The sequence below is a fragment of the Panicum virgatum genome, chromosome 8K, assembly GCF_016808335.1.
Source record: "Panicum virgatum strain AP13 chromosome 8K, P.virgatum_v5, whole genome shotgun sequence".
In the NCBI taxonomy this organism is placed as follows: Eukaryota; Viridiplantae; Streptophyta; class Magnoliopsida; order Poales; family Poaceae; genus Panicum; species Panicum virgatum.
Genome location: NC_053143.1, coordinates 2,892,226 through 2,914,216, shown reverse-complemented (window position 1 = coordinate 2,914,216; position 21,991 = coordinate 2,892,226). Strand labels below are relative to the sequence as shown.

Genomic DNA, 21,991 nt, shown 5'->3' with positions numbered 1-21,991 from the left:
GATCTGGTTCGGGAGCCTCGAGTTTCGGGCAACCGGCAACGGTTACCTCATGGAGTGCCTCCCACCCAGAGTCAACTCCGACTTTCTTACACCACCACCACGACACCAGAGCCGCACAGGTCGACGCGCGCGGCAAGCGCGCGCCGAACGGCGTAGGGTGGCACCCCCTGGCCCCCCATCGCGTGGGTTGGGGCGAGCGTGCCATGAATTGGCACCACAGGGGGAGATGCCGCCCCCTCGCCGGCAACACCGACAGCGACGCTGACAGGAGGCGCGTCGAGGCCACCGCCCCTCCCTTGCGGGATGCGGTCCTCTGCCATGACCTACGCGTCATCTGTCAGCACCAACATGAGTGCGTACGAGGATTTACCTGGGCATCATCTGCTCTCGATCCTTAACCTCATCGCGTCTACGCCCGACAGCTCATACCCTGGCTCCTCGGACGAGGAGTCTATCACCGCGCGAGGTCGCATGAACCCGGAGTGGGGTTACTCCGGGGTCTGTGATCTCGAAGCTTTCTTGTCCTTTTAGGCCGCGGCGGACTATTGCCTCGCCTGTTCTGACGACTCCAGCGAGGGGGACTACAATCCAACTCGGGAGTGCTTCGTCGCTGTGATAGGAGAACCTGGTGACGACGACGACGTCGCGGCTGACGCAGCCCGCGCCGCGATGGCCGCGGCGGGTCCAGCTGCGGCGCCTGGGCCATCCACCCCGGCAAACGTGACGGAGCAGCAGGCACATCTGGCGCAACACCGAGAGCTTGAAGCCAAGCTCGACGAGGAGCGCCGGCAAACTCAGAAGCTGCGCCACACGCTCGAGCAAGGGCGCACCGGTCACGGAACGGGAGCTCGGGAGTCGGTACGTGTTGCCCGGGAGCGGATCCTGGTGGAAGGCCGCAAAGGAAGCCCCCTGGCATTACCCAGGGCCAGCCAGAAGATCACCGCGGCGGCACTCCTGATCCGCGCAATGCCCGACCCATCTACGCTCGAGGGCCGCAACCTGCGCAAAGAAGCGCAGATACTCCTCGAGGAAGCTACAGTACATCAGGCCGAGAGTTCCGCGTCTCGACTGCGCTTAGTGGCCTCGGCGAGAGCTGATGAGGCGACGCGGCAGGACCATGAAGCCTCGGTGCATACCCCACTGGCGAACAAGGCGAAGGCACCCTCTGTGCACGATCGTGGCAAGCTGACTCCTGTGAAAGACCGACTTCTGGACACGCGCGGCAACACCCACGACGGCGACGCCCGCAACGTCCTGAACCAGAAAAAGGAGGATGGTGCCGCTCACGGTTACCACCCTCGACGTGATGGACGCTACGATCGCAAGGAGGATAGGAGCCCATCACTGGAGCCTCCGGGCACCCGTGTGTTTAGCCGGGAAATCCGTGCCGTTTCCTTCCCCCCACGCTTTCGGCATCCCACCACACTCACCAAGTACTCAGGGGAGACGGATCCCGGGCTCTGGCTCAGCGACTATCGCCTGGCGTGCCAACTGCACGGCGCGACTGACAACGCGGTCATCATCCTCAACCCCTTTGCACCTCGCGGACTCTGCACGAACATGGCTCGAGCATCTTCCGGCCAACCAGCTCTACGACTGGTCCGACCTGGTAAAAACTTTCGTGGGAAACTTCCAGGGCCCATATGTGCGCCCTGGGAACTCCTGGGATCTTCGAGGGTGTCGTCAGCAACCTGACGAGCCCCTGCGGGACTACATCCGGCGCTTCTCCAAGCAGTGCACCGAGCTCTCCAGCGTCAAGGACTCCGAAGTCATTAGTGCCTTTCATCTGGGCACCACGTGCAGGGATCTCGTGCGCGAGCTGGGACGGAACCCTCCCTCCAGCGCGAACGAGCTGTTTGACATAGCGACCAACTTCGCCTCTGGCGAAGAGGCAGTTGGTGCTATCTTCGACAGGGGCAAACGCAAGGTGGACGCGCCCGCGGAGGGCAACAAAGCTAAGGAAACCCCGAAGAAGCCCAAACGGGGCAAGAAAGGCAAGAAGAAGGGCCCGCCTAACCAGCGCGGTCAGGGGCGAGAGGAGGACTCTGACGAGGTTCTCATTGTCACCCCCGACGGCAAAGGTCCTCGAGGCCCCCCTCGAGGCGGCGGCCTGTTCGACGATATGCTCAAGAAGCCATGCCCTTATCACAAGGGCAGGGTCAATCACACCCTCGAAGAGTGTGATATGCTCCGCAAGTACTTCAACCATCTCGGCCGCAAGGACGAGGCCAAGAAGGAAAAGGACGAGGACGACAAGGGTGGCGACGGTTACCCCTCAGTGGAGAACGTGTTCTTTATCTTCGGCGGGCCTACGGCGAACATGACCGCTCGGCAACGCAGGCGGGAGCGCCGAGAAGTCTTCTCTGTCACTAAGGCTACGCCATCCTACCTTGACTGGTCGGAGGACACTATCTCCTTCAGCCGCGACGACCACCCAGACTACATCCCGAACCCGGGTCTATACCCACTCGGTGTCGACCCCATCATTAGCAACACCCGATTCTCCAAGGTGCTCATGGACGGGGGCAACAGCCTCAACATCCTGTATGCCCACACCCTCGAGCTCATGGGGATCGGTCTGGACAAGCTGCGTCCCAGCGTGTCGCCGTTTCATGGCGTCGCGCCGGGAAAGCGAGTTCAACCACTCGGGCAGATCGACTTGCCCGTCTGCTTCGGCGCGCCTTCAAATTTCCGCAAGGAAGTACTCACCTTCGAGGTGGTTGGGTTTCGTGGGGCGTACCATGTCATACTCGGACGACCATGCTACGCCAAGTTCATGGCGGTCCCCAACTACACCTACCTCAAGATGAAGATGCCGGATCCGAAGGGTGTCATCTCCGTCGGCCCGTCGTTCGAGCATGCCTACGAATGCGACGTCGAGTGCGTCGAACGCGCCGAAGCTCAGGCGGACGACGAGGCCCTCGCGGCCACCCTCGACAAGATGGCAAGCGAGGCCTTGGACTCCATGCACCGGCACGCAGGCAGCTTCGAGCCAGCTGAGGGTATCAAGAAGGTGCCCCTCGACCCAAGCCATCCCGATGGCAAGGCATTGAGGGTCAGCGACACCCTCAGCAGCAAATAGAAAGTGGTGCTTGTCGACTTTCTCGGCGCCAACGCCGACATCTTCGCGTGGAGCCCCTCGGATATGCCGGGCATACCGAGGGAGGTCGCCGAGCACTCCCTTGACATCCGACCCAACTCCAAGCCGGTGAAGCAGCACCTGCGACGCTTTGATGAGCTCAACCGCCGGGTGATCGGCGAGGAGCTGCAAAAACTTCTGGCGGCCGGATTCATCAAGGAGGTATTTCATCCCGAGTGACTAGCTAATCCTGTATTAGTTAAGAAAAAGAACAAAAGCTGGAGGATGTGTGTAGATTACACTAGTTTAAATAAAGCATGTCCGAAGGTTCCCTTTCCTTTGCCACGTATTGATCAAATCGTCGATTCAACTGCGGGATGTGAACTTTTGTCCTTTCTTGATGCTTACTCTGTTTACCATCAAATCAAGATGAAAGAGTCCGACTTGCTCGCGACTTCTTTTATCACACCTTTCGGCATGTCCTGCTATGTCACGATGCCCTTTGGTCTCAGAAACGCCAGAGCTACATACCAGCGGTGTATGCTCCACGTATTCGGAGACCATATCGGGCGGAATGTAGAGGCATATGTCGACGACATCGTGGTAAAATCCAGGAAAACGGACGACCTAGTAACCGATCTCAAAATCACGTTCGATTGCCTAAGGGCCAAAGGGGTAAAACTCAACCCAGAGAAGTGCGTATTCGGGGTGCCTCGAGGCTTGCTCTTGGGTTTCATTGTCTCCCAGCGAGGCATCGAGCCCAACCCTGAAAAGGTCAAGGCCATCAGACAGATGGGACCAATCCGAGACCTGAAGTGGGTGCAGAGGGTCATGGGTTGCCTTGCAGCCCTCAGTCGGTTCATCTCACGCCTCGGTGAGAAGGGCTTGCCTCTGTACCGACTCCTGAGAAAAACCGAACGCTTCACATGGACCCCCGAGGCTCAAGGAGCCCTCGACAGGCTGAAGGCGTCTCTCACTCACGCCCCCATTTTAACGCCACCAACGGACGGCGAGCCCCTCTACCTATATGTAGCTGCGACGACCCAAGTGGTCAGCGCGGTGATCGTAGTGGAAAGACAAGAGGAGGATCATGCTCTGCCTGTCCAACGGCCGGTGTACTACATCAGCGAAGTGCTGTCCGAGACCAAGATGCGGTATCCGCAGATCCAGAAACTGCTGTACGCGATAGTTTTGGCTCGGCGCAAGCTGCGTCACTACTTCGAGGCCCATCCTGTCACCGTGGTCTCGTCTTTCCCCCTCAGAGAGATAGTCTGCAATAGGGAAGCCGAGGGTAGGATTGCTAAGTGGTCAGTGGAACTCATGGGAGAAACCCTCACGTACGCGCCCCGCAAAGCGGTCAAATCCCAAATCCTAGCTGACTTCGTTGCTGAGTGGACCCACACCTAGCTGCCCCCACCACAGATTCAAGCAGAATGTTGGACCATGTACTTCGATGGGTCTGTGATGAAAACCGGCGCCGGCGTTGGCGCCAGCCTCCTTCTCATCTTACCCCTCGGAGAGCACATGCGATATGTGATTCGCCTACATTTCCCAGCGTCCAACAACATGGCGGAGTACGAGGCACTCCTCAGCGGCCTCCGCATCGCCATCAAACTCGGCATCAAACGCCTCGACGTGCGTGGTGACTCACAGCTTGTCATCGACCAAGTGATGAAGGAGTCCGGCTATCACGATCCAAAGATGGAGGCATACTGCAATGCAGTGCGCCGCCTCGAAGATAGGTTCGACGGCCTAGAACTTAACCATGTCCCGCGCAAGTATAACGAGGATGCGGATGAACTATCTAAGATCGCGTCGGGGCGGACCACCGTCCCCCCAAACATTTTTGCTCGCGACATCGCCAAACCCTCTGTCAACTTCAAGGATCCACAGGAACCGGGCCCCTCAACTGCCGAGCCCTCCGACGGGAACCCCTCGGCGGACGAGGCCGAGCCTATGGAGACAGAAACCGAGATCTCCTCAGCGGACGAGGGTGAGGCCATGCAGATCGACGAGGTTCCACTTTCGCAAGACTGGCGCGACCAGTACCTCGACTGGATCAACCGAGGGGTACTACCCTCGGATCGCGCTGAGGCGCGACGCGTCGCCAGGCGAGCCAAGTCCTTCATCATGATCGACAGAGAGCTCTACAAGCGCAGCCCCTCGGGGGTCCTGTAACAATGCATCCCTATCCCCGAGGGCAGGGAGCTGCTTCGAGGCATCCACACCGGAGTCTGTGGCCATCATGCGGCGCCACGCACCCTCGTGGGCAACGCGTTCCGACAGGGTTTCTACTGGCCAACCGTGGTCACCGATGCCACAGAGATCGTGCGAACATGTGAAGGTTGCCAGTTCTACGCCCGTCAGACGCACCGCCCGGCTCACGCTCTGCAGACCATTCCCGTCACATGGCCCTTTGCCGTGTGGGGACTGGATCTCGTCGGACCGCTACACAGAGCGCCCGGGGGCTACACCCACTTGCAAGTGGCGGTGGACAAATTCTCCAAGTGGATCGAGGCACGACCCATCGCCAAGATCAAATCCGAGCAAGCCGTGCAATTTTTCACCGACATAGTCTACAGGTTCGGTGTTCCAAACTCAATCATTACGGACAACGGCACCCAGTTCACATGCAAGAAATTCTTAAGGTTCTGCGACGACTTCCACATACGCGTGGATTGGTCGGCTGTGGCGCACCCACAGACGAACGATCAAGTAGAACGTGCCAACGGCATGATCCTACAAGGCCTCAAGCCAAGAATCTTCAACAAGCTGAACAAGTTCGGCCGAAGATGGCTCACGGAGCTACCCTCGGTCATCTGGAGCCTGAGAACAACCCCGAGTCGAGCCACGGGGTTTAGTCCGTTCTTCTTGGTCTATGGTGCCGAGGCCATCCTCCCCACTGACTTGGAATACGGGTCCCCGAGACTCAAAGCCTAAGAGGAGCACCAAAGCCGACAAAGCCCGCGGGGACTCACTGGACCAGGTGGACGAGGCTCGAGACGTGGCGCTTCTACACTCGGCGCGCTACCAACAGTCTCTGCGATGATACCAGGTGCAGAGGGTTCGACGTCGTGACCTCAACAAGGGAGATCTCGTGTTGAGGCTGCGGCAAGACAGCCGAGTTCGCCACAAGCTCACGCGACCATGGGAAGGCCCATACATCATCGTGGAAGTCTTAAAGCCCGGCACCTACAAGCTAGCTAACAAAAAGGGCGAAGTCTACACCAGCGCTTGGAACATTCAGCAGCTACGTCACTTCTATCCTTGAAACTCCAAGTCATTTGTACATACTTTGTACTCGTATCTTAAGTTTCCTGGGACAATAAAGAAGTATGCTTTACTTTCAAAATTTCTTGGGGAGTCACCCGAACCCTCGGGAGCTCGGACGCGCGCACGACACTGAGTGAGCCTCGGCTTTGCCCTCGACAAAGCCGAGCCTCCCTTGGGGGCTACAATGGGGGAAACCCCCAAAACGTCCCCAAAACGCTACATTTTTTCCGAAAATTTCTTGCTGCCAAGTCTCTCGAGCACTTAGAAAAATGAACGCAAGGCGTAAACGACTCGAGCGTGGGATCGGCCGAGCCGCGGGATCGCCTACACCTTAGGGATACGGCATCCTCACTCACCTCCCTATGCTTAAGTAGTTCATGAACGCGATAGTCCTTGCAGAAGTTTGTCTGAGTTACACGCGAGCACGCGAGAGAGCGAAGAAATAAGTAGGAACAAATAACAACACACGAATATACACGCAAAGGCCTCAAACGGCCACTCCGTTAAGATATTGTCTTTACACAGCAAGGCAAAAGTAAGGCAAAATCCTAACTTATCTACTTGGGCCTCGAAGCCCAGGCTATCTACAGGTTGCAGCCTCCCCCTTCGTTGCGCCCCTCCTCTTCATCGTCTGCGGCGTCGGGGAAGAGGTCACTTTCGAAGAGCCCGGCTAAGGTGGTGGCAGCACCTTCTGCACCTGCGTCAGCCTGCTCCATAGCCTCGATCTTGGCGTCATCATCACTGTCGGGAACAATGTAGCCCGTGGCCAGGTGCTCGAAGTCGACGACGTAGTGTGTCGAGACGACGCCGAGGCGGAGGGCGCCCTTGAGCCGCTCGGTCACCCGGTCACCTAAAGATCTCAGGAGACTGACCAGCGAGCTACCCGACTGGCCGCCCTCTCCCTCGGCACCCTGGCACGCGACTATGGCAGCTTCCTCCAAGTCGTCGTGGTCCCTCTGCAGGGACGCGTACACCGCCTGGAGGGCCTCCTTCGCCGCGGTCTCCTCCGACACCTTCTTCCGCAGCTCTGGACACAAACAAAAGATAAGCCTCGGCAAAATCCTGTACACTAAATTTAACCATGGTACTTACCCGCAATGCATTTCCTCCCCTCTGCTATCTCCGCCTTCGCAGTGGTGAGGGTAATCTCGGCGGTGAGGATAGCGCTTTCCTGCCTCTCGATGAGGGCCTCCTTCTCCGTGAGGGAGACGGCCTGCGCATCTTGAGCCTCCTCTAGCCACGCGCACTGGGCCGCCCTCGCCTCGAGAGCCTCGTCCTTCTGTCGCAGCGTAGCATTGAGCAGCTCAACCTCTTGGGCCTTCTGCTCCGCCGCGGCCCTCTAGGCGTCGATCTTACGCCCCCAGGTCGGACGCCAAGGTGTTGGCCTCGCCCAGTCGCTCGATCAGAGTGGCGTTCTGCTGCTCGAGCCATTGCACCTCGGAGTGCTGCTGGGCCAGCTCGGTGCTCTTGTCGCGCGAGATCTGCCTCAGACGCTGCGGGTGGAGAGTGTAAGCGGAAGATGCACAAATGAGATCAGAAATAAACGAGTCCCGGGGAAGGGCACTTACACTTCTAATTTTGAAGTCCGTCATCTTGTGGAGTTGAAAGGCGCGTTCGAGGGTGGCTTGGATTTGGGAGCCGACATCGTACTGCGCCTTCCAGACCTCCTCCTCCTCCTGTTCGCTGCGATTAAAACCCGGGGCGCCGCCCTGTGCTGGACCATCACCTACTCGGCTCCCGTGGGGGCCCTTATCCAGCATCAAGGCCACCCTCGAAAGCAGCAGCAACGCCGGTAGCACCGAGGGCTATGTTTGGGGCGACCCGCTCTGGGTCCTCGCACTGCCCCAAGACCCTCACATCCGGCTCGTCTTCCGGCGGCATCTCCACCACCGGCACCACCTCTAGAGCCGGCCGCAGCACCGGCTGCACCACCGACTCCGCCACCGTGGCTCCTTCGTCCCTGGCCTCCGTGGGCTCCGGGATGGGGCCTGTTCTCTCCACCTGACCGACGGGCTGCTCCGGCGCAGCCCCGTCGGTCCTCTCCTCTCCCCCGGTGTCCGGCCGGGCGACGCCTTCCTCGCCGCCACGGCCGGTCTCTCCCTCGGCACCTCAGCCGGACTCCTCCTCGGCGCTCGGCCGGATGACGTCCTTCGCGCCATGCCGACCGGCGACATTCGCACCCAATTGTGCACGGGCCGACGCAGGCCCCCGGGCCATCGCCGCCCGGAGCTCCTCGGCGATCTCCTCTGCCGTCCGAGGCCCCCCGCTCGGGGGCTGCGGCGCCGTGCTTGGCATCGTGGACCTCCCCGTCTTGAGAGCCTTGGTGGGCGCTAGCAGAGCGGTCCGGGTAGCATGGACTCTCATGCTGAGCCGAGGGAGAAAAGTGTCAGAACCAGAAAGGAGTAGTGTGCAAGAAAGCAGAAAATAAGCGGGGGGAAACATACCCGGATTCGGCGCCGAGCTTGCGCTTCTTCGAGCCGCTCTTCGGGGCCCGCGACGACCCGCTGGCTCCTGCCGAGCGACCACCGGATGTCGCGCCCAGGCCGGTTTGACCCCTCGGCAGTGACGCTCGTTTGAGGGTCCCCGCGCCCGGCTGCGCGGGTGACCCCTCGGCCGGCGACTGCGCGCGCGTATCCTCGCCCTCAGCCTGCACCGTGGGCTCGGTGCCGGCCCGATGTTGGACCGGTGATCGGCCCCCGGCCCCCTCTGTATCGGACTCGGGCCACATCGAGTAGTCGACTTGGCCCGCCGCCGCAGAGGACGGAGACTCCGGCTCCGGCGTAGAGTCTGGCATCGGGATGGGCGGCTTGCCCTCCTTCTCCAGTGCCCGGTTCGCCTTGTCCCTCGCCTCATTCTCCTTCCTCTTCCGGTCGCGCCGCTATTTCTAGGTGTCCATCCGCTCCTTCTTCCTTTCCGCAAACTCGCAGTTCATGGTTCGGATCTCGGGGAGCGGAGGAACCGAGGGGTACCCTTTGCGGCTCACCCCCTGCGAGCGAGATCGGGGTCAGGAAAAGGGGGGCAATGTGAACGACGAAGCCTGGAAACGAAACTTACCACTTGAATGTACCCCGCCTTGGGGCGCATCGAGACCCTCCAATAGTCCGCGAGGTCGCTCGGGGGCTGGGACACCGCCCGCCCCGCTCGCTGCGCTGACACGCCGTCGGACAGGAACTCCACCGTCCGGGTGCCTTCGTACGGGGCGACCCCCGTCATCTGGAAAAGAGGAAGCTTCCTCTCCATGAGGAGAAGCACCCTCCGCCGGTGGAAGTTGGCAATGACGATGGCCGCGGTCAGCCCCTTGCCCGCCAGGAGCTGGAGCGCGTCGGTGTACACCTCGAGCCTCACCTGGCGCTCGAGGGGTGACACCCCATACGACCAAGCATCCGACTTCTCCAGCTGCACCTTGCTGGTGTACGCCGGGAGCCGCCCGTCGTCGTTGCGAAGGTAGAACCACCCTCGGTCCCACTCGCTGTTGTTGGTTGTCATCTTGCAAGGGATGTAGAGGTCCTTTCTCGATCCCCGCAGCTGGAGCGTCAGGCCCCCGGCGCGCACGGGCCTCCTCACCCCCGCCAAAACGAACTCGGTGTAGAGCTCGCCCCAGAAGAGATGCCTCCACAGGTCTCAGTGGACCAGAATCCCCAAGTAGCCCTCGCAGACGGCAACAAAGACCGCCGCTTGCGAGATGGCGTTGGGGCGAAATTGTGCAGCTCCACCTCGTAGTGGTGGCAGAGTGCACGGATGAACCTGCCGCGCGGGGACACCGAAGCCCCGCTCGTGCAGCCGCGCCAAACTGACGACGTAATCGCTCGGAGGGGTTGGCGTCGTCTCCGACCTCGGCGCGATCCACATTGGGCGCGCCGGATCAGTGTTTGGCTCAAGCAGCCCGTTGGCGACCAGCAACTCCACATGCTGCCGATCAGCGGTGGACCGGCCCCATGGCACCGGGTCGACGAGTTGCACCCTCGCCATCGCGACGATGGAGGATAGGGGGAGAAAAAAGGGCTCGAAGAAGGGGAAGGTGCGCCCGCTCTCTCTCTCTCTGCCTCTCTTTCTCTTTCGTCGGTTTGCTCGAGCGAAGGACGGCGAGAGGAGGAAGAAGGCGACGACAAGGTAAGCCGGACCATCCAGCCCGTGCCTCCCTATTTAACTGCAGTAGCGAGGCGGACTCCCCGCGATGGTTCCCAATCTACCGCATTCAATGCGGTAGATACCGCTAACACCGTCAACTGGGCCCCACGATCACGAAAGCACGCGTGTGCGCACAGTAACTGCAGCGGGACGGCTCCCGAAGCGGCGCAGGTGCACTATTGATGGTGTCCCATCACTCTGCGGCTGCCCGTGCCGTTCCGTCTGCCCGAGAGCGCCGCCTCAAAAGGCGTGCCCGCTCTGCGCGCATCGAGCCATGACGCGCATTACTCCCCGATCCCGCGTGCTATGCCGAAAACTGTGACAGAATATTACTTACCAATGAAGGAACAGCTATTTCGAGCCCTACTGAATCATGGGTTCGAAGGCTGGCCCGTCGAGGGTTCGACAGCCGCCCCAAATCAATAGAGTCAGGGGCAACCGGGGCATGCTCATACAAAGCCTAAGCCTCGAACACGGAGTTCGAGATGCTCGACGTTATGTTCGAGGACGGACAGAGGCGGCTAGTTCGAGGGATCCCATCGAGGGAGAGCATCGAGCCCTCGGACCCAATCGAACGGGTCCGAGCCCTGCCTAGCGAAACCTCTGCGAGCGCTTTATGGAATGTGTCTCCGGACCACGAGCCGACCCTCATCGAACGGGGCATGGACGTTCACTCGAACTACCCGCTAACAGCTCGCTGAAGCATCCATGTCTCGCTGCCCGGGCAGGGGGTAGCATGGCTTGTTTCGCCCCTCCTCCTCGCGGAGAGGATGACCGAGGGTCGTACCAACACGATGAGGGTCCCCTTTGATCGCCCCCACATGGGCTAGGGCTCGGGAGCTCTTCGCACATCCCGGCAAGAGCTGTACCCTCGAATGAGCCGGTCATCGCCCGGTGGTGAAGTCTTGCATGTTGGGCTGACCCCCCTTGCACGCTCAGAGAGCCGTTTGAATCGGTCTAGAGGGAACACGGGCCGCATTAATACCGATGCCGGCTGAAATAATGCCAAGGCCGGCTGAAACGAATGCTGAATGGCCTTGCTACCCGGTCAATCGTACAAACACAATGCTCATAGCCCTTGGACGAGTGTTCCCACTCCTCCAAGGCCTCGGGGCTACACCCGCGGGTGCGCTGACGCGCCCCCACGAAAAGAGCTTCACAAACTCGAGGGACAAAACCCCGAATAAACAAGCAAAAGGCACGCCGCGCCAAAAAAAATGAAGACTTCATTGCCTTTTTGCAAACCAAGATTACAAAGGGTCATCGGCTTGAAGCCGTCGAAAGGTACAAACGTATTGCCACCTACGTGGCAACTTTTTCTGTCTTTGGGGAGGAGCGGCCGCTTGTAAAGGACACCAAGTCCTTGGCCGACATTTCAGCCAGGCTACGGGAAAAGCACGAGAAGCAATCTCCAGACCGCACGGGTCCGAAGGGATGCCCTTCTCGCAAGCTTTCTCCTGGCCTCCTCCACTAAAGACCTTGCGGGGGGTCAAGCTGGCGGATGGCGCCCTCAGACGCCACCTCTCCGAGAGCCGTCTCGCCGCCGCCGAGGATGGTGCGCAGGACGACGGCGAGACCTGGCACCGCCCCCGCTCCCGAGACACTTCGCCTTCCCTACAGGCTGGGGGACATCGCAGAAGCCGACCCTCCACGGGCCCGATGTTCTTCTACTGATCCCACTGAAGCTGAGGGATGGTAAGCATGCCCTCTCCAGCATTCGCTCGCCGCTCGCAAGCATTCTTCTAGCCTCAAACCTAAGTACTTTGGACCACCCAGTCCGGTGGTCGGCCATGGGAAATGGGAGGAAACATTGCAAGTTAAAGGGAGGTTAGGAGCAAGAGCAGGGAAGCTGGAGTGGCAAGGGAGTCCCTGGACCCCTATTTATAGCCCCATCGGATGCTAAGCCTTAGACCAGCAGCATGGGCAAGGTCTGTAGCACCCGTGAAGGCACATCGTCTCACAAGAAAAAAAAAAGCCCTTGGTGACCGTGCCGAGGCGTGACCAAACAAGGCAAAGCCGAAGCCCCTGGACGCTGGACAGCGTAGCACCGGCGCTGGCCGACTGCCCTCGAACGGCGTGTCACGAGGCAGCCAAGGAAGGCAGAGCTGAGACCCTACGCGCGGGAGCACTGCGCCGATCGATCACGTCAAGAAGTAAAATCGCCAAAATATCCTCTGGCAGAGTCTCCCGACTCGACCAAAGGCTCGGGGGCTACTGTCGGGTACCATAGCTATGGGGCACCCTAACCCTGGGCTAAAACACGCGCAAAACATAATCGGATGCCCGAACTCGGATGCCCGAAGCCTCTTTAGGCACGGAAAGCCCAAGACACGCTTGGCCCGCGGCCCAGCACCACGATTCGGCCCCTCTAAGGCCTTGCTGACCGAAGACAAAATCTCCGCCTCGCTCGAGGGTCGCCCGTCGGGGCCCCTCGATGTGAGGACAGATTCCGCCTCGCTCGAGGCTCCCTCGGCTGAGCCCTCCACGGGGCTTCGGTGTGGGGGAAATCTCCGCCTTGTTCGAGACTACCCTCAGCGGACGGAAACTATGGCTCAACCACCCCGCTGGACGGGACGCATTTACTCGCCAACCACTCCGCGGCGGGAGGGGGGGTGGCGGACGGTGTCAGGCGGCGTCAGTTGGCGTTGGCCATTATGCCACACAGCGGACGTGACTGGCATCTCATCAGCCTGCACCCGCCACTGTGCCGCTATTCCCGGCGCGGGGCGGGACTATAGAGCTCCGTGCGGACTTGCCTAACACCCCCGCTACTGTGTCGCCTACCCCTTGTACTTTTCCTCTCCGCAGGACTTTTAGAGGGCATGGGTGGCGACCCTCGAATGCGGTACGGCTCTTGACCGGGGCAAGATTTGGTCGGCAACACCCTCGACGCCTCACCTCATCCGACATGGGGTTCCGCGCACTTCTACAGCCGTCACCATACCGTTGACTGGCGCCACAGGACAAGAATGCGCTCCGGGCATGGGTGGAAGAATTCGCAAGGACGATGGCCATGACTTGCGCCATGCCCCAGAGCGCTCGGCGACAGGGAGGACCAACTGCCCCCCCGACCACGGGGGGAGAAGTAGACGCCCTCACTGATCCCCATGCATGTAACTCTGCTTCTTTGAGTCTATAAAAGGAGGAAGGGGGAACGGATCGAACAAGGACGACGAGGGCTCACGCTCATCCCTACACACTCACATCCCACCCGATATTGGCACTTGCCTCAATCAAACCCCTACGCACCAAGGGACTTGGGAGCTTTCCTCCCTCTCTCGCCACAGCTTGTACCCCCTACTACGAGCACTTAGGTGCAAGTAATACAGTGCATACCCCTCTACTAGATGTACGGCCTCGTCGGCCGGAACTAGGATAAACCCGGTGTCATTGTGTTTCTTCTGGCATCAACCATCTAGAGGCAGGGACACGCAGCATACTCACTAGTTGGTGCTAGACCGCGAGGTCCGGACACCGACAGCCGGGGAAGACGTATCCCTTCACGAGTAGGATTATATAAGGACTCATTACAATAACTCTAATTCTACTCGGACTATACAGACCAGACCGGTCAGACCGGTCGGCCTTGGCAGGTGCCAAATTTGGCTGTCAACACTGAGACAATATGTTTCCTTATAAAGTGAACATGTTACAGTATTCTTTGCTTCCAAAAAACTAGGCAGAGGCCTTTTACTATGCAACAGGAGCGTAGCATCTAACCTGAAAATTATGAAATGGATTATGTTCAGAATAAGCAACTCCACTAATGGTAGATTTCTGTTAGTTTAGTTGCTCATGCCCTCCATGTACATACTACTTAATACTCCATGACTTTGGACTTGTTTAGCATTTAGGCTATAATAAATACTCTATTGTCTCAAATTATCTATGTGTCTAGAAAAGTCAAAATGATTAATAATTTGAAACTAAAGTCGGAGGGAGTATAAGCGAAAAGGATGGACAGGTCCGGATTGCCCCCCAGAGCATGCTTGTACAACTGACAGCAGAACACTCGCTCGTCTACCTGCTGTGTTTTGATTCTCAAGTTTGCTGAACATGTATATTGTGTACATCTACCAAGCAAGGGGTTGGGCAACGTCAGCTATGGTTTCGGCTAGGTGACTCTTCTGATTTGGACCGTCCGATCTTGATCCAGCACACGCGTCGTCTTCGGGTGACTTGTACTCTTGTGTTGTGTGTCTGAAGTCTGAACTCTGTTGAAACCAAACCAGTGCGCCGAGATCAAAAACAGAAAGAAAAAAAAAGAAAAGAAATCGAGTCCCTCCGGCACGGCGGCACCACCAGTGCGCCCGCCGCCGTCATCCGCCGGTCCTCCAGCCTCCTCCTCCTCCCTGTCTCCGCATAGCCACGCCGCATCCCCGCCCTCCTCCTGCCTTTCCCAGCGGATTTCCTCGCCCTTCCTCCGCCATCTCCCCTTGCCGCTGCGGTGCTCTCCGCCGCCTCCTTCTGCCCCCGCCTTCGTCGTCTCTCTCCCGCCAGCTGCTGCCGCCGCTTCTCGAGCAGGTACCGCAGGGCCGGGTCACCGGGTCCCAGGCCTGACTCTGCTCGCTGGTTTTTTAGCCTCAAGTCTTGGAGATCCTGATTCCCTCCCTTGACCTTTGGTCTCTAGGGATACAATCTGAAGAGAGAAAATGTCGTCGAAGAAGAACTACTACAAGGAGAAGATGATGCGGCGGAAGTAAGCAATCCACGCAACCTTTGCCTCTTATTTGTTCCCTCATTTCTTAGTGGTGGTCCAGAAGGATACGTTTCGGTATTTAGGATCGGTGTTACAAAAGGATGGCGACATTGATGAAGATGTTAGGCATAGAATTTCAGCTGGCTGGTTGAAATGGCGGCAATCTTCTGGCATCCTTTGTGACAAGAGGGTGCCACAAAAGCTAAAAGGCAAATTCTATAGGACAGCAATTCGTCCGGCGATATTATACGGTGCTGAATGTTGGCCTACAAAAAGACGACATGTGCAGCAACTGAGTGTAGCAGAGATGCGGATGTTGCGGTGGTTTTGCGGGCACACAAGGAGGGATAGAGTCCGGAACGAAGTTATTCGGGATAGGGTCGGGGTGGCACCAATTGAGGAGAAACTTACTCAGCATCGGCTGAGATGGTTTGGACATGTCCAACGAAGGCCTCCTGAGGCGCCGGTGCGTAATGGGATCCTTGAGCTAGTCGATAATGTAAAGAGGGGTAGAGGTAGACCTAAACTGACGTGGGATGAGTCGGTTAAGAGAGACCTTAAGGATTGGAACATCTCTAAAGAGATAGCTTTGGATAGGAGCGCTTGGAGACTAGCTATCAATGTGCCTGAACCTTGAACTTATTTCTTTCGGGTTTCATCTCTAGCCTACCCCAACTTGCTTGGGAAAAAAGGCTATGTTGTTGTTGTTGTTGTTGTTGTATTTCTTAGTGCCAAGTGATTTGATGTTGAACAAGTTGTCTATCTGAGAAATAAGGAGCTTAGTTTGTTCTTGTTTACTAATCCTCCGCATAGAGCTGTTTATTGTCTTATGGGACTAACTTCTGATGCGCACTTGAAAGGGGGCAACTGATTTTCTGCTCGGATTTCTGATACATATACAGCACGGAAAAAATATTCAGTAAATCGCAAGTCCTGACTCCTGAGGATATAGTTGCTATCGCCTGTAACGTGGTTACAATAGTGTCTGGGACGTCATGAGCAATGGCGCCTGATTTTTTTCTTCTCTTAGCTTATAAACCTATAGTCAACTAGTTGGGCTGCCACACTACATGGATTTAGGCAGTTGAGTTACCATTATGTGCGTGTCTGTAAAATGCTATCCATCTTTACAAGTTTCTATTTTGCATAAGTATCGCGAGCGGCGGAGGAACCACATTTAAATTGCTGAGGTGTTTGACCAGGGGAGCTCTGAAAATATGCAGGATCAAACAATCTCAGTGACAGTCTTGGACACAACTTAAATCATAAACCCTTCCAGGCTTCCAGCTTTTTAGGATATGTTTTAGAATGTGTAATCATGTGAAAAAAAGAAAGTGATAAAGACAAATTAGGTGCAAAGTACTAATAACCTCCATCTTAAGACACATGTTACCTATTGTAAGTGATTCGACAAACCTAAATATCTCTTGTTTCCCATCCAGAGAGGAGAAAAAAGAAGAACCAGAGACACCCAGGTATCGTGATCGTGCTAAAGAGCGTCGTGAAGATCAAAACCCAGACTATGAACCTACAGAGCTTGGTTCATTTCATGCTGTGGCACCTCCTGGGACAGATTTGAGGTAACAGATCACATGATTCATGTGTCTGGAACTATGGCTCTCCAGCTTTGGCACTTCCATTTGTGCTAGTTTATAGAAGAATGGATTTCATTACTCATATTATGTTATATTTTGTCTGGAATTCTAATTTCTGCAACGTTTGTGTTATAGGCTGGCTGATGCACACAAGATTTCAATTGAGAAAAGCAAATACCTAGGAGGTTGGTTATGTGATGCTATACATTTTTGAAGTGATTCTTTTTTTATGGGGAAAAGTATCTTTGAGTCTTCACCTCTGTTTTCCAATGCTTTCTATGCGAATGAATAAGCAGGGTTACCTGTTCTTGAGCTGTCCAAATCATGATTTCTAAGGAAATGAGAACTGTTTGACATAATAGTCTATGTTTTGTAAATGCCCTATGTCCACTGTTTCAGAAAATCATTTTCTCAAATGAAGTATAAACAGTGAACAACATCTTGATCCTTTGCTTACTCAATCAATCATATGCAGTCCTCCAAATTGCTTTTTTTTTGAATTCTTGTAATTGAGAAGAGACTCAGATGCTGTTCTGAACTACTCTTTGACTGACATTTCATTTCCATTGCTATGCTTGTAAGGTGATTTGGAGCATACACATCTGGTCAAAGGCTTGGACTATGCTCTACTTCACAAAGTACGGAGTGAAATTGAAAAGAAACCTGATGCAGAGGATGAGAAGGAGGCAAAGTCAAGGTATTCTACCACAGTGTATTTTGAGCTCATGTTATCATACCTTTCCCTATGTGATTGTTACAGTAAGTGTTTTTAAAAAGCTATCAGATCCAGCTTTCATTTCAGATGCTGCAATATGCCCATAATAGTGAATTAATGCCTGTTTAGAGAAAGCAAGCAAAGCGTACAAAATAATGTACCATCATGACAGAATCATCTGGATCAACTTTATTGGAGCTACCTTTAATTTTTTGGAGTAACATAAGAAAGATCCACTTTCCTCCCATTTTAATTTTGAAAGAGTCTGTGTTGATAAGTTTCTTGTTCCTATAAATTGAAGAAAAGGGATTATGCCTCCTGTAATATTTTGCATTTTTATCTCTTGTAGTATTTAATAACTTTACAGGCCTATCTTCCTGAAGCCATTATCGACACTGAGTTAGGTGTGCAGATTTATATTTATGTAAGGTCTTTATTTTATTCAACCCACTAATGGAACACGCTTGAGTGTTTGTAAACATTGTCTAAGCCAAATATAGGTTCCTGTGCATCATTACCGTCACTCAGTACAACGAAATTATCGTTGTTGTATATTTTTTTGTATCTCTCAATTTCAGATGCAGCAATAAAAAAAAACTTCACTTTTGCTGTACAGGGCAACAAAAGATCAGGCTGTCTCCTTCCGAACTGCAACTGCAAAGGTATATATTCTTTTAGTTTGTCATTGACTTAGTTACATAATGTAACATGAGTACTGATTGTCATTCTCTGTTGATCACAGTCTGTCTACCAATGGATCATAAAGCCACAAAGCATAATAAAAGAGAACGAATTGTTTCTCCCTGGTCGGATGTCATTTCTTTACAATATGGTAATGCCGTTAAACTGATTCCCTTCTTTTTCAGTTCCATAATGGAGGTGGTCATAAAACATTTCAGATTAATCGTGTATAAAAAATTGGAGACCGTAAGCATACCTATTATCCTCCACAGAAACGACCAGTTCCATATATCATTTTTTTTCATCACACATCAGTACTGACAGACATGTTATCTGTGTACAAATGTCCAGAATATTCTGAGAAGTTAAAATTAGTTTTTTCATATTGTTTTTAAAAGATATTGACATTTCATGTTTTAGTCTTTTTTATTCTGAGAAGTCAACATGTCTTTGCCATGATTATCCTGTTACCTCTCACAGTTTACAAAATGCATGATTATGGTTTGTTCTATGATAAGCATTATTTGTCTTTTTCTCTGCTCATCACTTAAAGTGCATTACTTCCACTGGTTTTCCGAAGTTCTAGGAACTGAATATTCTTCCGATTTTGCTATGCTCCTTATGTGTAGTGTTAATATGTTTTGTAATTCTGATGCCATGATTCATGTTTCATGCAAAATTGATTGTCATTGCAGTGCATCATGGCTTCATAATTGTAACACAGTACATTCTCCATTCACGAACAATTAGGGCGATCCAATAGAGGTGTCAGCATAGCCAATTCACATGAAATAGTCATTATATATTTTTTAGTTCTTTCCACTTGAATTCCATCTTTTTTCCCCATCATATTATCTCTGTTTTCTGTTTGAAGTTTTTTTGTGAGGGTATTAATTATCTTCTTTTAATCCAACTAGGAGGAGGGACTCACCAATGACATTCCAACAACTCTTCATAGGAGCAAAGCTGATTGCCCTGTTCCAGAGGTATTACGGCAATATGATGACCACACATATGTTGAATGTCCTGTGACTTTTCTTTCTCAATAATCTTCGTACTTCTGCAGGAGATGGTAACTGTCAGTGTGGATGGTTCTGTACTTGACAGGATTGCTAAAATTATGACATACCTTCGACTTGGATCTTCAGGGAAGGTCTTAAAGAAAAAGAAAAAGGAAAGAGACACAAAAGGTGTGTTACTGCAAAATGAAATTGAGTGATATACTAATGGATCTTATTGAGAGAACTGAGAGCAGGAAACTTTTTTGGTAAATACATAAGAAAATATGCTTATGTCATTTGTCTGGAAGAACTAAGAATATTTATATTTAGTGATATAGAAAAGTAAATCTTGAGTGCTATACTAATGGATCTTATTGAGAGAACTGAGAGCAGGAAATTTTTTTGGTAAATACATAAGAAAATATGCTTGTCATTTGTCTGGAAGAACTAAGAATATTTATATTTAGTGATATAGAAAAGTAAAACTGCTACTTATGTTGCCAGGACGCTGGAGTTTTGTACTTATGTTAACTTTTTATGTTTTTCTACAATGCAGGGAAGAGCAATTTTGCGAGTGGTAACTGTGATGAGGCAGTAAAACCTTCGCAAACTAGCAGTTCTGCTCTGAAACACCAATCAGAAAAGAATATGCCGCCACCGCCACCGCCACCGCCACCCCCTCGGAACAATGATTCCAATGGAAAGGAGAAACAATCTAGGGCTGACAACGATGACATTTTCGTTGGTGATGGAGTTGACTATTCTGTTCCTAACAAGGAAATGAGCCAGAGCCCTATTTCTGAGGATATGGAGGAATCCCCACGTAACCATCAGAAGCAGTCTTATTTCACAGAACCCATGTATGGCCCCGTACCACCATCTGAACCTGCACAAGCTTGGCAACAGCCGGTAAGCCTATAGATGTTCTGTGACTTTAGTTCGAATGGATACCTGTATAAATTGAACCATTCACATTGAACATTAATAGGCTAACAATTTGTTTATTGCTTATCTATATTCATGACCTGCTACAAAAGGCAGCTTCTGTAAACTGTTTCCAGTTTGCTCTATATTTTATTCAGCTTGGTCAATCTTTAATGCGTATTTTTTTTCTGTTGTCAGAATGGGTATGGTACTGTTCAAGCCCAAATGGTAGCAGCTGGATATCAAGGCGATTGGTCAGGCTATGTGTATGCAGAACAGCAGTTGGGTTATCCAGAACAGTACGTGCAACATAGCACACAGGAATATGATGTGTTAGCTGATCCTAGTATAGCCCAGGATCCTAGGTTCATGACTCAAGCAGATAAGGATCGAGGTCTAGGTTCTGTTTTCAAACGTGACGATCAAAGGCTTAATCAGCTAAGGGAAAAAGATGCACGGGAGAAAGATCCAAACTTTATTTCGGATAGCTACTCAGAGTGTTATCCTGGTTATCAGGAGTACCATAATGAGATTGCAGGGAGCGATGATGAAGATGATTTATCAAAGATGGATATGGGTGGACGGGTAAGTGAAATTATAATTTCAAAATCGTGCATGCACATAATGCAATTGCATCCACTGATAATTGTTCATGTGGATTTGATATTCTAGAATTTAATGATGTAGTGTTCTCACTGTTCTTGTGAGATCTTACTTTCTGTGCATTGTTCATCTGGTGTCAAATAAAATCCAAAACTGCTACATATCTTTTTCTCTGTTTTATTTTCGGTCCTGAGCTCTTGATAGTAATCATTCTGGTTGTTTAACACTTCAACCATTAGATGTTTTGGTGTTTACTGATGCAGTAGTCATTGCTTTGGGCTGTATTTGTAGCTTTTGGTTTGAATGGTTTACTTAAGTCCATGATCAGATCTGTTGTAAAACAATACAGAATCTTATCCCTGGTATTTGCGGACCATCTCAGTAGTGTATTCTGATATATGATTCTTGAGCAGGCTAAGGGGCGTCTACATAGGTGGGACTTTGAGACGGAAGAGGAGTGGGCGAAATACAACGATCAGAAAGAAGCCATGCCGAAGGCCGCCTTCCAGTTTGGGGTGAAGATGCAGGACGGCAGGAAGACCAGGAAGCAGAACAAGGACCAGAAGCTCACTAATGATCTCCACAAGATCAACAAGATCCTTGCTAGGAAGAAGGGTGAGAAAGATGGAACAGATGATGGCAGCCATTACGATGATGATTTACCTAGCGCGAAGAAGCAACGCGGCTGATGCAGCTCAATTTTAGTTCCTCGTTGCAGAAAGTGTAAATTACATGCCATGTTAAAGGTGTGCAGCCTTCGCTAAAGGTGGCTGGTGCGAAATTTATGCCCTTGACTCTTGCTGAAACAATGGAAGAAGTATGTTTGTATATGTTTAGGGAGGCGCTGCTGAATACAGTTTGATTCAACGCACTGCTCTTGTTGATTCTGGTCTGCCCCTTGGGATGACGTTAACTTTTTACTGACTTGTAATATGTGCTAGCACTGGTTGCCAGGTTGACCCCATAATTTTTTTATGGCAAAATCTCGTTACTTTATTTGACTAGCAGTGGATTCGCGGACCAGGAGATTGTTTACAAGTTTGGGAGGGGATACGTCCATATGACAGGATGATCCAGGTCCCTATCACGACTAAAACGAGCTAAATCATGAGCCACAGTATTACACGACGTAGAATTAAACATGGTCGCCAGGTTGACCCCATAGTTGATTTCATTTGTGAAAGGGCAATCTTTGGAAAATTGAATTGGATTCGAGAAACTTGCATTTGTGTACAATCAATGCATTCAGGGGATTCAGCAACACCCTTTCAGTTACACCTCTCGTAGAAACAG

At 53.0% G+C, this 21,991-nt stretch overlaps 1 protein-coding gene and 1 pseudogene across 1 annotated transcript; both read left to right on the top strand.

Annotated features, from left to right (window-relative positions):
• Positions 1 to 4,780: 4,780 nt before the first annotated feature.
• On the top strand, positions 4,781 to 6,019 carry LOC120646499 (annotated as a pseudogene).
• Positions 6,020 to 14,713: 8,694 nt separating this feature from the next.
• Positions 14,714 to 21,673, top strand: LOC120643532 (suppressor of mec-8 and unc-52 protein homolog 2-like). The gene is made up of 12 exons (XM_039919923.1): positions 14,714 to 15,004; positions 15,111 to 15,179; positions 16,622 to 16,759; positions 16,910 to 16,959; positions 17,357 to 17,471; positions 18,106 to 18,151; positions 18,232 to 18,321; positions 19,088 to 19,156; positions 19,237 to 19,360; positions 19,728 to 20,080; positions 20,294 to 20,680; positions 21,112 to 21,673. The coding sequence occupies exons 2-12, from the start codon at positions 15,133 to 15,135 to the stop codon at positions 21,385 to 21,387; spliced, it is 1,695 nt and encodes a 564-aa protein (XP_039775857.1). The 5' UTR covers positions 14,714 to 15,004; positions 15,111 to 15,132; the 3' UTR covers positions 21,388 to 21,673.
• The last annotated feature ends 318 nt before the right edge of the window (positions 21,674 to 21,991 follow it).

Bases quoted from the DNA above. Each gene is read 5' to 3' on its own strand.
- LOC120643532 (XM_039919923.1), top strand. From the start codon at position 15,133: ATGTCGTCGAAGAAGAACTACTACAAGGAGAAGATGATGCGGCGGAA. The intron at 20,081-20,293 runs GTAAGCCTATAG...TTCTGTTGTCAG, and splicing joins CACAAGCTTGGCAACAGCCG to AATGGGTATGGTACTGTTCA. The intron at 20,681-21,111 runs GTAAGTGAAATT...ATTCTTGAGCAG, and splicing joins AGATGGATATGGGTGGACGG to GCTAAGGGGCGTCTACATAG.